Source organism: Gymnoscopelus braueri (genome assembly GCF_963280865.1).
Source record: "Gymnoscopelus braueri genome assembly, chromosome: 5".
NCBI classification, from domain to species: Eukaryota; Metazoa; Chordata; class Actinopteri; order Myctophiformes; family Myctophidae; genus Gymnoscopelus; species Gymnoscopelus braueri.
Window position 1 is genome coordinate 32,823,791 of NC_137606.1, and position 13,136 is coordinate 32,836,926.

The window sequence follows — 13,136 nt, forward strand, 5'->3', positions numbered from 1 at the left end:
GACTATGACTATGTTGGAAACTATAGTCTATAGTAATTTACTAACTATACATAGCTATTTTTTAAAACAGTTCTTGGTGTGGACGCCCCTTAACACCTCATCTGTCGAACCTCTCACTCATCTAAACTCTCATCCTGTCTAGTCACTCTCTCATCCAAGCTCTTACCTGTCTAACATCTTGGTGCTGGCTCTCTCTGAGCTCTCACCTGTCTAATATCTTGGTGCCGTCTCTCTCTGAACTCTCACCTGTCTAATATCTTGGTGCTGGGTCTCTCTGAGCTCTCACCTGTCTAATATCTTGGTGCTGGCTCTCTCTAAGCTCTCACCTGTCTAACATCTTGGTGCTGGCTCTCTCTGAGCTCTCACCTGTCTAACATATTGGTGCTGTCTCTCTCTAAGCTCTCACCTGTCTAACATCTTGGTGCTGGCTCTCTCTGAACTCTCACCTGTCTAACATCTTGGTGCTGCTCTCTCTAAGCTCTCACCTGTCTAACATCTTGGTGCTGTCTCTCTCTAAGCTCTCACCTGTCTAACATCTTGGTGCTGTCTCTCTCTAAGCTCTCACCTGTCTAACATCTTGGTGCTGGCTCTCTCTGAACTCTCACTTGTCTAACATCTTGGTGCTGTCTCTCTCTAAGCTCTCACCTGTCTAACATCTTGGTGCTGGCTCTCTCGAGTTTCTCCAGTATTTGAGGTAGCTGTGCGTCATCATCGCAGGCTGAACCCCATCCCAGAACCCTCGCCAGGTCATTCCCCGTTCCCAATGGCAACACACCCAGCTGGCACTGGATAACATCAATAAACATTGTTAGAAGACAACCATATACTGTATGTTTCACTTTTTATAAACAATTACAGTACGAGTCCAAAAACTGTGTGAAACATACACTTCCAAAGTATAATACTAAATCAACTTTATTTAGTTTACCGTTTTTCTTAAGCAGTTGATGAACATGATGTCAACATGTTTAGAAGTCAGTACTCTTCCTCAGAGCACTGACCTCTAAACATGCTGCTTATCGGTGCGTTATATATACACACAGATATCTACATGTTCTTGACCTGTTCTTCTAGTTATGTGTAGGCCTGTCACAATTATTACATAATAGACTGATTGAAATTATTTGAGCTAATGGCAATTATTTTTGCATAATTATTAGAAGGGTTTCCATTCCTCTGTATAAAACAGTTGAGTGAAATTAACAGAAATTAAATTAATATTTCCATCATTATTTCCATATCGTTGTCCACGCTTTGATAACCACTTTCAACCTAGTGTCCCTATTTTGGGCATTTAGGGAAAAGGTTTTCAACACATTTTACATAACTTTTCAAACATTTTCAGAAATAGCTGATCTACAATATCATGATGTGACGTCATTCATTTATTAAAAATGAATAACAAAAAAAGTGTTGACCTTACACTGTAGTGTATTTTAGACGGTGCCAGTCAAGTTGACTTTACACTGTAGACTGTGCCAATATAACAACAGGATTGAGAAAAATGTGTTTGTACAGGGTACAGGCCACACTAGCTGTAATAATGAACTGTAGTTCCATTCCTGTGCAATAGGATGCAGTGGAGTGCTGGGTGTCAGGTTACTGGCAGTTGATTTTTTTTAAATTTTCTGGTTGTTCTTCCAGTGTACCTCTGTGTGTGCGTGCGTGTGTGTACCTGTTTGTGCAGTGTTAGTGTATCTATCTCGGAGAGCACCCAACCCACACTGCCATCACCACCACACACCAAGATACGAAATGTATCAAACTTCTGAAACAAACGCAGACTAGGGAGAGAGAGAGAGAACAGAGAAAGAAGTTGACACCATTATTGTCCATCTATTAACACATTTGACACACACACACACACACACACACACACACAGTTACCCTAGGTGTGGTCCTCCGTTCATCAGGTCGAACACTTGAGCAGGGTTCAGCAGTTGTTTGAAACGTCTGAGGAACTTCACTCCCTGGTTGTCTCCACTCTTAGAGTTGACAAACACTAGCAGAGGACTGGTACACGATGGAGGACAGGATGCCTTCCAGAAACCTGCCCAATACAAATTAAATAAGCAAATACAGTTCAACATGTGACAGAAAACCCATACAGGATAGAGGAACCCTAGGTTTGGAAACTAAATGATAAGCATTTGATTAGTCAGTAATTTGATTGGACTAGAGCCAAGAGGCATTCCAATGGGTGTTGATATACAGAAAACTGTATCAATCTAGTTTATATGATTAATAAGACTAAAATAATCATAGACCAGCAGCCCCAAGAGGCTATGCTGCTCCTTACACCCAACAGGCCCAAAGTGGTTGGCTCCGACTGAAATTATTATGCCTGGAGCCCAACACTCTTACAAGTGAGGCTAGAAATTAGTAGTAGGGCCAGAATTAGTGTATTGCATTTTCTCTGAAGAATTACGACATATTGTAACAGCAAAATCCCTCAAGTTATATGAAATGAAGTAAAATTATGAAAAAGCTACAAGTGGACAGTTTAGCCTAAGGATGGCACAAAAGGAAAGGTCATGGGGTCACTGAAATCTATAGGAGCCATCCTCCGACAAGAATGAAGGTGCACAGCAATTTCATTCCATGGCAAGCCGGCCAGTCGTTTTCCAGATGTGTTGTTTGGGACTAAAGTGTTGGACGGATGGACAGTCAGACCTAACATTATTTACAGACTATTAAAGGGATTCTAGGCAACTTCAGAGATCAAAAAAAGAAAAAAACTGTTGTCAAACATCCCCCCCCCCCCTCATCAGCAGTTCGTTGCCCCGACCACCAGGGGGTGACGCAGGGGGGACTTCTGAACGGATACAATGCATGTCACTGCCCCTGTCGGTTCTCTGATTTTTTTAAAAAAATAGGCTCCGTCATGATTAATTGACCACATATATGAAGTTGAACAACAAAATTCTATCCAAACGCTATCTTAAAAGTAAATTCCGTGCCTCAAAAAAGAAGTTTGAGAGCGTTTTAAAGTTTTAAAACCGAAAGTTAAAACACTGCAGAGAAAACAATGGCTGCCGTTCCATTTTTGTCGGCTGCACTCGGTTCCATTCGGTTTCACTCGAACTCGCCACACGGACGCGCACGGACGTGCACATGCGTGCGTTTCATTTACGTCCCGGATACCCGGATGTCAAAACATAAATAGTAGGGAAAATACGGATTTCAGAAAGAGGACTGTGTTTCTCATCATTATATAGTGGCTGATAGAGGGGGAAAAAAATCAAAAATATATAAATATTAATATTTTTAAATCTAGGCTTAAAGTTACCTAGAATCCCTTTAAATATGTTACTTAGCTAAATGTTTCTTGATGAGGTACTGTATATAATTAGAACTGTATATTAACTGTAGACTTTCTTTTTTTTAACACAGAGCTGTATATAAGCTGTAGACATATAAAACAGTGATTCTCAACCTGTGGGTCGGGACCCCCAGATGATTTGCTTAATGTACAACATTGTTTTCTCTCTCAACATTGTTTTCTCTCTCAACAGTAAACAAACCAACATACAGTATAAGTGTATACAGGGTATCTGCACATTTCTAAAGTGACAATTTAATTGTCAAAAACTGGCCAAATTGTCAAATATTACCTATTTTTTATATGAAAATAGCAGATCTACAAGCTTACGCGTTGCGAGGCCTGAGCTTGTAGATCTGCTATAATAATATATATAATCTGCAATATTTATATGTGGAACCGAGTCAAACTAAATGTAATGGCTCAACTCCTACTGTACATTCCAAGTGCTTATCAGGGTGGGGGCTCCCCCAGTTCAAATATGATTATTTTGGGGGGTCACGGCCTGAAAAGGTTGAGAACCACTGTTATAGGACACTCTGTGTAGACTTATACGAGTTGTGTATTAACTGTGGACTTGTAGGACAGGGCATTATATCAAATGTAGACTTATAGAACTGTACATTAAGTGTAGACATTATATCACACAGAGCTGACCGTCAGAGTCAATACTGTTGAGTGCAGTTGGGGGGATGACCGAGACTTTACACTGTCCCAGAGGACACTTGGACGACAGCTGCTCCTTACAGCCACTGTGTACCTGCAGGACAGGGGGGACACAGTGGAATTTAAAACAAAACACTCCTTACTCATCTCTTCATTTCTCCATCTAATCATTAATATCTATGTATAATCTATCAGTCCACCAAGCCAACAATATCTATCAATCCTGTGTCTACTTGACCATTAATATCCATCTCTATCTATCCATCTATCTATCATCAATATCCATCTATCCATCGATCAATCTCTATCTATCCATCAATAAATCAATCTCTATCTTTTATCCATCTATCTATCAATCTACATCCATACATCCACCCATCCATCTCTCTTTCCATCTATCTATTAATCTCTCCATCCTCACCATAGCTTTACACCACAGACATCTCAAGTCCTGCAGTCTGAGGACACTGCCACAAGTTTTATCACAGATGGTGCATTTAGCACTGACAGGCAGGTTCCCTTCCAACCACTGGTGAGGCATGGAGATCTGGAGGAGAGGAGAGGGTTACAATTAATTTCCTATCAGGTGTGTCTCCGCTTGTCAATGGTTGATTCAATAATAATTTTAGAGATATTACTAATCACAACACATCGCGATCTTGCTGATCTGCTATTTTGGCTACTTTTGCATGACATACTTGTATGACAAAGAAGGGCATTTGTTGACGAAAAAAAATGAAAAGTTTAAATATGGAGGTACATGGTTTCTGCCCGACAGCAATGTTATACTATGCAGATGTAAGCTGGCAAGTTTATAGACAAACTCTGCTTGACTACAAATGCTAAGGACGTTATTTAGATGTTGTTTAGACAGATACTAGGTTTGATGTTTACCTTGTATCCTAGTTACTTTGAGGCACTATATATTTTTTTTCTTGGCACTCTATTGTGTGTGTGTGTTAGGGCATTCACAGAATAGTCGAATATTCGAATATTCGAATATCAAACCGACTATTCGACTATCAAACCACTATTCGACTATTCGGGAAAAAAAAGTGGCTTTTCTAGAGCAGACACGCAGCTGTGAGCTCTGGTGTGACGTCAACTCGCATTCCTTGAGTCGAGTCATCAATGTAATTGAAAAAAAAAAAAAAAAAAAAACTTTAATTTTTTTTTAATTTTTAATTTTTTTATAATCAAACCGAATAATCGACTATTCGAATACTTTTGGGTCGAATAATTCGAATACCATAAATCACTATTCGTTAATGCCCTAGTGTGTGTGTGTGTGTGTGTGTGTGTGTGTGTGTGTGTGTGTGTGTGTGTGTGTGTGTGTGTGTGTGTGTGTGTGTGTGTGTGTGTGTGTGTGTGTGTGTGTGTGTGTGTGTGTGTGTGTGTGTGTGTGTGTGTGTGTGCGCGCGTGCATGCGTGTGTGTTCCTTCACTCACCCCATCCTCATCTTCAATAATGTCTTTGCCTATGGAAGCCAGTGTGGTCCATTTACAGTTGTTGGTTGCACGAACAGCACAGCGCTTATGAGCCTTGAACTTGCACACTAGAAATCAATCACACACACACACACATACCTGTGAAATCTATATTATGAAATAACAGTATTTAGGTGGTAGCATCTTGTTGGCTGTGCCTGGAAGTAAGAGTGTGTGTGTGTGTGTGTCTGTGTGTGTGTGTGCACGCATGTGTACCTTCACAGGACAATCCGTGTGATGTGACTCCAGACAGAGCCTCTCTACAAACGTTACAGTATGTCGGTCTGGCATGAGAACATGCATACCAGTTATGCATCCCACTGAAATGGTCCATACTGTACTGGGTAGACTGGAAGACAGAAAGACAGCCAGTGTTGAACCAAAGTGGACCGCACGTTGGTTCAACACTGTTGTTTTAAATGTGCTCTTTAATCAAAGTGGATTGGAACTGAATGAATATCTCTGCAACTATGTGACTTACTAATTATGTGACTAACTAACTGATTATGCGACTCACTGTCACTAACTAACTATGCGGCTAACTGACTATGTAACTTACTAACCTACTATGTCACTATGTGACACACTTACTAAGTAATTGAGTACCTACCATACCAACTATGTGACTAACTAACTGTTACTAACTTTCTAACTATGTGACTAACAAACTGACTAACAACACTGTGACTAAGTACCTAAATACAGTATGTGACTCACTTACTGACTGATTGATAGAGAGATATAGACTGCTAGACAGACAGACAGACATGTAGACACACAGACAGACCTCAAAGTGTTGTCTATTCTGAACACTGCGTAGCGCTGCCATCCATTCCTCCATGTCCTTCCTGTTATCTGCACACAGGATCAAACGTCTGCAGGGAGTGATGATCTGAGGGCAGACAGACGATGTATAATCTCTGAGTGCATGCTTCTAATATACTGACACACACTTGAAATATTTATCGAAATATTTATCTATGTCCACATAAACAGAAGTACAAGAATGCCTTGCACAAAGGACATAAACACTGCCAGTGCAGTCAAACAATAGGAAAACAGCTAGTTACAAAGTGCCTATATGGCAGAACGTTGTTACCGGTACATACAATTTAGTTTACATACTGGTCAGACACAGCGGAAATAGAATATGGATAAAGGAAACAACGCCTCCTCCAAATTGAGCGGCTTCCTATATAATAATAGCACGGTACTGCTTAGTATCAGCTAACTGCTGCTTGGCCCTCCTTTTGGAGAGGCCGGCCATTTGTAAGCCCCTCACAACCAACTTGTGCACGTGCTCTAGGCTACCAAGGATAAAACCTTAGAGTTTACATCTGTAGCATAGTGCACACGCACACACGCCGTATAGAACAGGGTTGTCTATATGTATGTAAGTATTTATGCATGTCCCCACTCCCCACAAAAGTAGACCAAGAGCGCCATCTGTATATCCCCACAAATCTACCAACCACTAGGGCTGTGAATCGTCTGCTATCTCACGATACGATTCCGATTCTTGGGGTCACGATTCCGATTTTTTTCGATTTTTTTCAAAACAAACGATTCTCGATTCAAAACGATTCTCGATTCAAAACGATTCTTGATTCAAAACATAGGATTTCAGGATCTACTCCAATCTGCTGGCATGACAACAGAGTACATTTATGTAGCTTTTATAATTGTAAAGGTTTTATCAACTGATAATAATGTAAACACACAAAGTTAAATCCAAGATCCTCCCAAAATATGATTTTGATAAAAAAAAAAAAGAGAATAGATTCTGAATCGTCCAACAGTAGAATCGCGATTCGTATTCGAATCGATTTTTTCCAACACCCCTACCAACCACAGTAACTAAACAGTTAATCTGACACTGCTACCCCAAACACAGCTCACCTCAAGCCGATAAGCTCACGTTAGCACGTTAGCACAACACAGAAGCTTTGTAAACACGCCTAGTAAACGTACTATCCATACAAGGAAGGCACGCTGTTTTTTGACTCTGTGTCGTGCTTACTTTTGAGGCTCCTGCATAGTGTTTATCAATCAGTAAACCATCCAACTAGGCAACAAGAGTAAACAGTTCTCCTTGTTTATCTGTAGGGGTGTACAGTATATCGCACAATACGGCTTTAATAGTCATCTTGTATAAAACATAAACTGTACAAAATACATTCTGAAACATGTTGGATGGATCGAGACAGCTTTAACACTGAGGTGAAGCGTCTCTCTCTGTATGTGTATGTGTGTGTGTGTGTGTGTGGTTTGTTTCCAGTCAAACAGCCGTAGAACTCCCATTTCCTCTCCAGCTGTTTTACAAAGAGACCCCTGTTCCCATGATGATATAAATAGACACACTCACGCATGCACTCACACACGCATGCACACAGCCACACATACATACACACAACACCACATCCATTCATCTAATTTAGCTGTGGTTTAATTTCATAAAAGTTGACAATTTATCTTAAAACCCTGTTAACAAATTTGAATACAGAGGAATTCAGAAATACTTGCGTGCGTACACAAATCTTTGAATCCGGAGTCAAATATACAAAATTGTCATATGACGACGCATCTACACTCTAAACAAACACTTAAAGGTTACCATGTTAAATATTTATGTGTGTCTGTGCTGCATGCATTTCTGTAATCATATGACACTGCTTGGGGTGTGTGTGTGCTTGGCAGGGGGGCAGGGGGTTATGGTTATGAGTTAACGGACAGAAGACTCATCTGGTAGATGTGTGTGTAATCAAATTATTCATATATATATATATATATGAATAATTCAATGTGTGTGTTGTTATACAAGACTTGGCATTAAACAGCATTCTAAGAGCAGTGAGAAAGAGCAGACAGTGACATCACCGCTAATAATCCACACCTTTTGCTTTTAAGACAGTTACTTGGCAACAGAAGCCAACAATGCAATGTACTGTAGTATAGATGGGTTTCCGCGCGACGTCATCACAGAGCAGAGAGCGCAATCTGCGCATGCTTGGGGTAGAACGAACCGGAAGCACCCTTCACTCTGTTATTGTATTCGGGATTTAGATAGGCATAATGCTGCTATTATAGGCATAATAGGCATAATGCTGCTATTATATACAAACAGATCCAACTTCCGACAAATCATTTTTATTGAGTAAAGAAGATATTACAAACTGCATAATTTAATCTACTTTCATTAAACCCGGTGAAGACCATTTCTTTTATAGTACATTTGACTAGAGCTGCTGCGGGTAATAGAGCCCTCTACAGGCTCAACCCTCCACTGCGCGCGCATCATCCTCTCATGTTTACAAACAGGAAACCCATCTATGTGCCTTTAAAAGTAAACTGAGAACATATCATTCTGTTGCTATACTATGCCTGGCTAACCATCAGTTTGATCTTTCAACTAGTAAACACTGCTTGCTTGCACCGTTTCCATGTGTACATTGTGTCTTATGTTGACCTGTGAACATATGGTTGTGTATTGGTTTAGACGAGTTCAAGTAATTCACATCTCTCTGCTTAAAACATAGTCAATAGTCGTAGTCAATACATACAGTTTAAGTAGACTATCGCCCAGGCATTTATATCTTCATATCCAACCTGGGGCGGGCTACTTACATCTTCCCTCAGTGGGACAAGCTCGGGCAACAACGAATGCCAATGCAAGACAACTAGTTCATAGCACACACACAGCCATTTTTATTCACATAAACAATGTGAGAAACTAGCAACAACACTTCAAGTTAATAGCTTAACATTACTGTTAATGAGGAACTCATGGTATACTGTAGTGCAGTGGTTCTCAAAGTGGGGTACGGGGACCCCCAGGGATCCTTCAGGGGGTTCCACGGGGTTCCACGGGGTCCCCAACTAAATGATTGATAGTTAGGAATCAAATGGACCCTTACAGGTATGCAACTCTGAGAGTGAACAAATGGACAGGGTCCATTTGGTCCGTTATGGGTCCATTTGTACACTCTCAGAGTTATGGAGGTCCGTGGCCTAATGCATACCACACTGGCTGGGGGACCTTGACATTTTGAGAACCACTGGTATAGTCTATGGTCCCGCTGTGATTCCCCAGTGTGGGGAGAGAGCTGGTTCAGAACATGGAAGGTGTGTTTTGTACCTTTGTTGGTACACAGCCATTCTGTGAATCGTTGAAGGTCACCGTTTTCCACTATGGATAGTTTGGTCAAATTCACGGCTATGGGAGTTTATCTGGAACCAAAACAAAGCGACCGTGTCTAGCAGCCGACTTTCGTCCATGCATCCTTGACAACATGAATCCTAGCGTCCCTTTTCTGGGCATGTCATAATATGTGAACAGAGCCGTCTGGGAGAAATGCGGGGCCCTGTGCGAAGTCGCGCGTGCGCGCCCCCATCCTTGCGCGAGTTTTTGGTGGTTATTTGCGGTTATTTCTTTCTATAACTCTTAATAAATGTGATTCTGTCCCACCCAAGAGCACCGCTCGCACCACCCTTCCTGCGGCCCCCTTCCTGCGGCCCTGTATGTGAACATTTACAGGGTGCCCAATATAGACCCCTGGGGGACCCTGGTCAACGGAGTATATGGGTTTAAGTGGTTAAGCAGCGAGATCGGTCGCATGGTGAACCTTTAGCTGCAATGATTGGCAAGCTACCGTATAGAGGTCATTTCAGACGGGAAGCGGCCGACGCGCCTATGTAATTCATTTTCAATGAGAGGCGCGTGATTAATTGGGATGCGCGGAGAAGTTGAGGGGCGGTGAGGCGAGCGGGCCGTGAAACTTCCACGCTCGTTTGTGCACATACAATAGGCCTGACCTCGACTAAGTCGACTAGTCGACTGGTTAGTCGCGGGTGTCCGAGTCGACTGCGTGTCTCTTAGTCAAATCTAGTCGAATTTTTTATTTTTTCAAAAATGTTTTTAATTGTTTTTTGGCCAAGTCTACACCTGCAACCACACGTAACTTCCACTTTATTCTTCTTATTCCTCGTCTTTGTATTGGTATTGTTTGTGTTGGAGCGCCTCAGTGCGGCTGCAGAGTTCATGTGCAACCTCTTCCAGAGAGAGATAGAGACACTAGAAACTCTGCTGGAGACACAAAACAAACTGTGTAGTCTTGGCCCTTTGAAATAAAATGTATAAAATGATTTTTTTTAAATATATTAGTTGACTGCCAGTTGACTATTGGCAATTATTTGCCAATTAGATTCGACTAAACAAATCCTTAGTCAGGGACAGGCCTACATGACAACAATGATCGCGGTGCGATTCCTGCTGATCCGAGCGGTAACGTCCGCGTGCACCGCTCCCCGTCTGTTAAGACCTTTACTCTTTGGGAAGATAAGGCAGCTGATCAAATCAGCACAAAAGCCATCACCCGCTGCCATTTTATCACTGGGTATGTGATGAAGAGTAATACAAAGTACTTGTAGATCTACGTTAACTGTAAAAATGGTCTTTGAGTGTGTGTGTGAGTGTGTGTGTGTGTGTGTGTGGGGGTGTGTGTGTGTGTGTGTGTGTGTGTGTGTGTGTGTGTGTGTGTGTGTGTGTGTGTGTGTGTGTGTGTGTGTGTGTGTGTTGGCTTCAAGGTTAATGACCAGTGGTCAGGGACAAACCAACAAAACAGGATGTTTGAGATCCTGTCTTCCTGTCTGTCCATCTGTCTCTCTTACAGTGACAAAAAACACCGTGTCCATCCTACAACAGACAACTGTCTGTCCTACAGAGACAAACAACACTAAGACGGTATGTCCTGGAAACTAACTGTCCTACAGAGCCAACTAATGTCTCTTTTCCACTACAAAGGGTAACCCAAGACCGTCCATAACCTTAAACTTTCCAGAACTTGTGAAGTTCAGTGATGAGTTTTTTTGTTTACGTTTCTATTCAAACCAGAACCATCCCAGAAGCGGGAGGTGTGATGCGAAAAAAAACGAATAGCCCCTTCATAGTTGAAAAGAGCTATAACTGTCCAACAAAGTCACTATCTCTCCCACAGAGACAAATATCATTAACTGTCTGTCCAGAGCCAAACAACACTGTCTACTGTTCTGCCAAAAGTATGGTTCAGAAGTGGATAGTTTATCATTATGGCTGAAAAACTATTGATGGGAAATATAAACCCTCTTGATGAAGTGAAAAATATTTCAACTTGTGGCAAACACACAGCTGACCTTTATGCATGCACACACGTCACCAGTGACCAGAGCCAAGCATAAACAGCATCAGAATGACGACACACCAGTCAGCAGTTGGACTGCCAAACCACACACACACGAATGTGCACACATGCGCGCACAATCACTCTCTCCATGGGTGACATTTTCCTGCCCTCGTTTTATTCCACACATTTTTCTCCTAAATAATTTCCCTCTCTCCTCTCTCTGATGATCAGTCAATCAGCCAGTCAATTAAACCCAAACGTTTTCGCTCCCAAAAGACTCCCTAGGTCCCAAAATAATGAAAATAGCCGATCTACAAGCTCACAACGGTTTGCGATGCAAAGCGTTGTGAGCTTGTAAAAAAATAAAAGTTCTGAAAATCTTTGAAATAAATAATAAATTCATAAATTGACCCATTCATAAATTGACCCATTAAAATGAGTACGCGATCCAAAAATGTTTGGAAAACACTGAATTAAACAGTCAGTTATATAGTGAGTCAAGAGTTAAACAGTCAGAAATTTTATAAAATTAAGTCAGTCATTACTGACCGTCATAAGCAGTCAGTAATTTAATGAAACAGTGTCAGTCATTGAAAGAGTCAGTCAATCAGTCAGTTAATTAAACAGTCATTTAAATTGTCTATCATTAAGGTCAGTCGGTCAGTCAATTAAAGTGCAACCACCAATCTGTAAATTACACTTTCAGTCAGTTTACAGTCCATTCTTTGATTTATCATTCAGTCAGTAATTTAATCAGTTAGTCAATAAATTAAATAGTCAGTCAGCTAGTCAATCAGTTAATTTAACAGTCAGTCAGTCAATTAAACAGTCGGTTAATTAAGCAGTCAGTCAGCTAATTTAACAGTCAGTCAGTTAATTAAACAGTCAGTAAGTCAGAGTCTTACTCTTGGTGCTGAGTGGTTGATTTCCTCTTCTCTCTCTTCTGTATTGTCTCTCTCCCGTTTCTCTCTCTCTCTCTCTCTCTCCCTCTCTCGTCTCTCCCTCATTTACAGAACACTGCTCTATAGTTTTGTTCTAATCTCCCTTTCTGCCTGTCTGTAGTTCTGACATTTGCCGGCCGTATGTTTGGCCCCGCCCACATCCTCCCTTATGACTCAAACCTACTTCCTGTCTGTTGTCAGGCCGACCCCACCAGGGGATGTGTCTGACAGAACCCAAAGAACTTCTTTACATCAAACCGTGTGTTGAACTGTTTTGATAGCATGACAAACAGACAGCCGGGAGGCAAACCTCTCAACCTTCTACACACACACACACACACACACACACACACACACACACACACACACACACACACACACACACACACACACACACACACACACACACACACACACACACACACACACACACACACACACACACACACACACACACACACACACACACACACACACACACACACACACACACACACACACACACACACACACACACACACACACACACACACACACACAGTACCTCCCAGATGTGCGCACA

The 13,136-nt window shown here is 41.5% G+C and overlaps 1 protein-coding gene across 4 annotated transcripts in view; it reads right to left on the reverse strand.

Moving 5' to 3' along the window:
- dgkd (diacylglycerol kinase delta) overlaps window positions 1-13,136 on the reverse strand; it is a gene marked incomplete at its 5' end in the record, with an annotated part of 41,046 nt that overhangs the window by 16,618 nt on the left and 11,292 nt on the right. For 3 of the 4 annotated variants that reach the window (XR_013933152.1, XM_080428384.1, XM_080428382.1), the window contains 8 exons: window positions 646-785; window positions 1,676-1,784; window positions 1,888-2,050; window positions 3,980-4,082; window positions 4,410-4,535; window positions 5,437-5,543; window positions 5,692-5,824; window positions 6,263-6,367. Coding sequence is in view for 3 of the 4 variants with exons in the window: in XM_080428384.1 (XP_080284510.1) it covers window positions 646-785; window positions 1,676-1,784; window positions 1,888-2,050; window positions 3,980-4,082; window positions 4,410-4,535; window positions 5,437-5,543; window positions 5,692-5,824; window positions 6,263-6,367 (986 nt within the window). Of the gene's footprint in view, window positions 1-645; window positions 786-1,675; window positions 1,785-1,887; window positions 2,051-3,979; window positions 4,083-4,409; window positions 4,536-5,436; window positions 5,544-5,691; window positions 5,825-6,262; window positions 6,368-12,538; window positions 12,633-13,136 lie in introns of those variants that run through there. The other variant, XM_080428383.1, reaches the window with a different exon arrangement.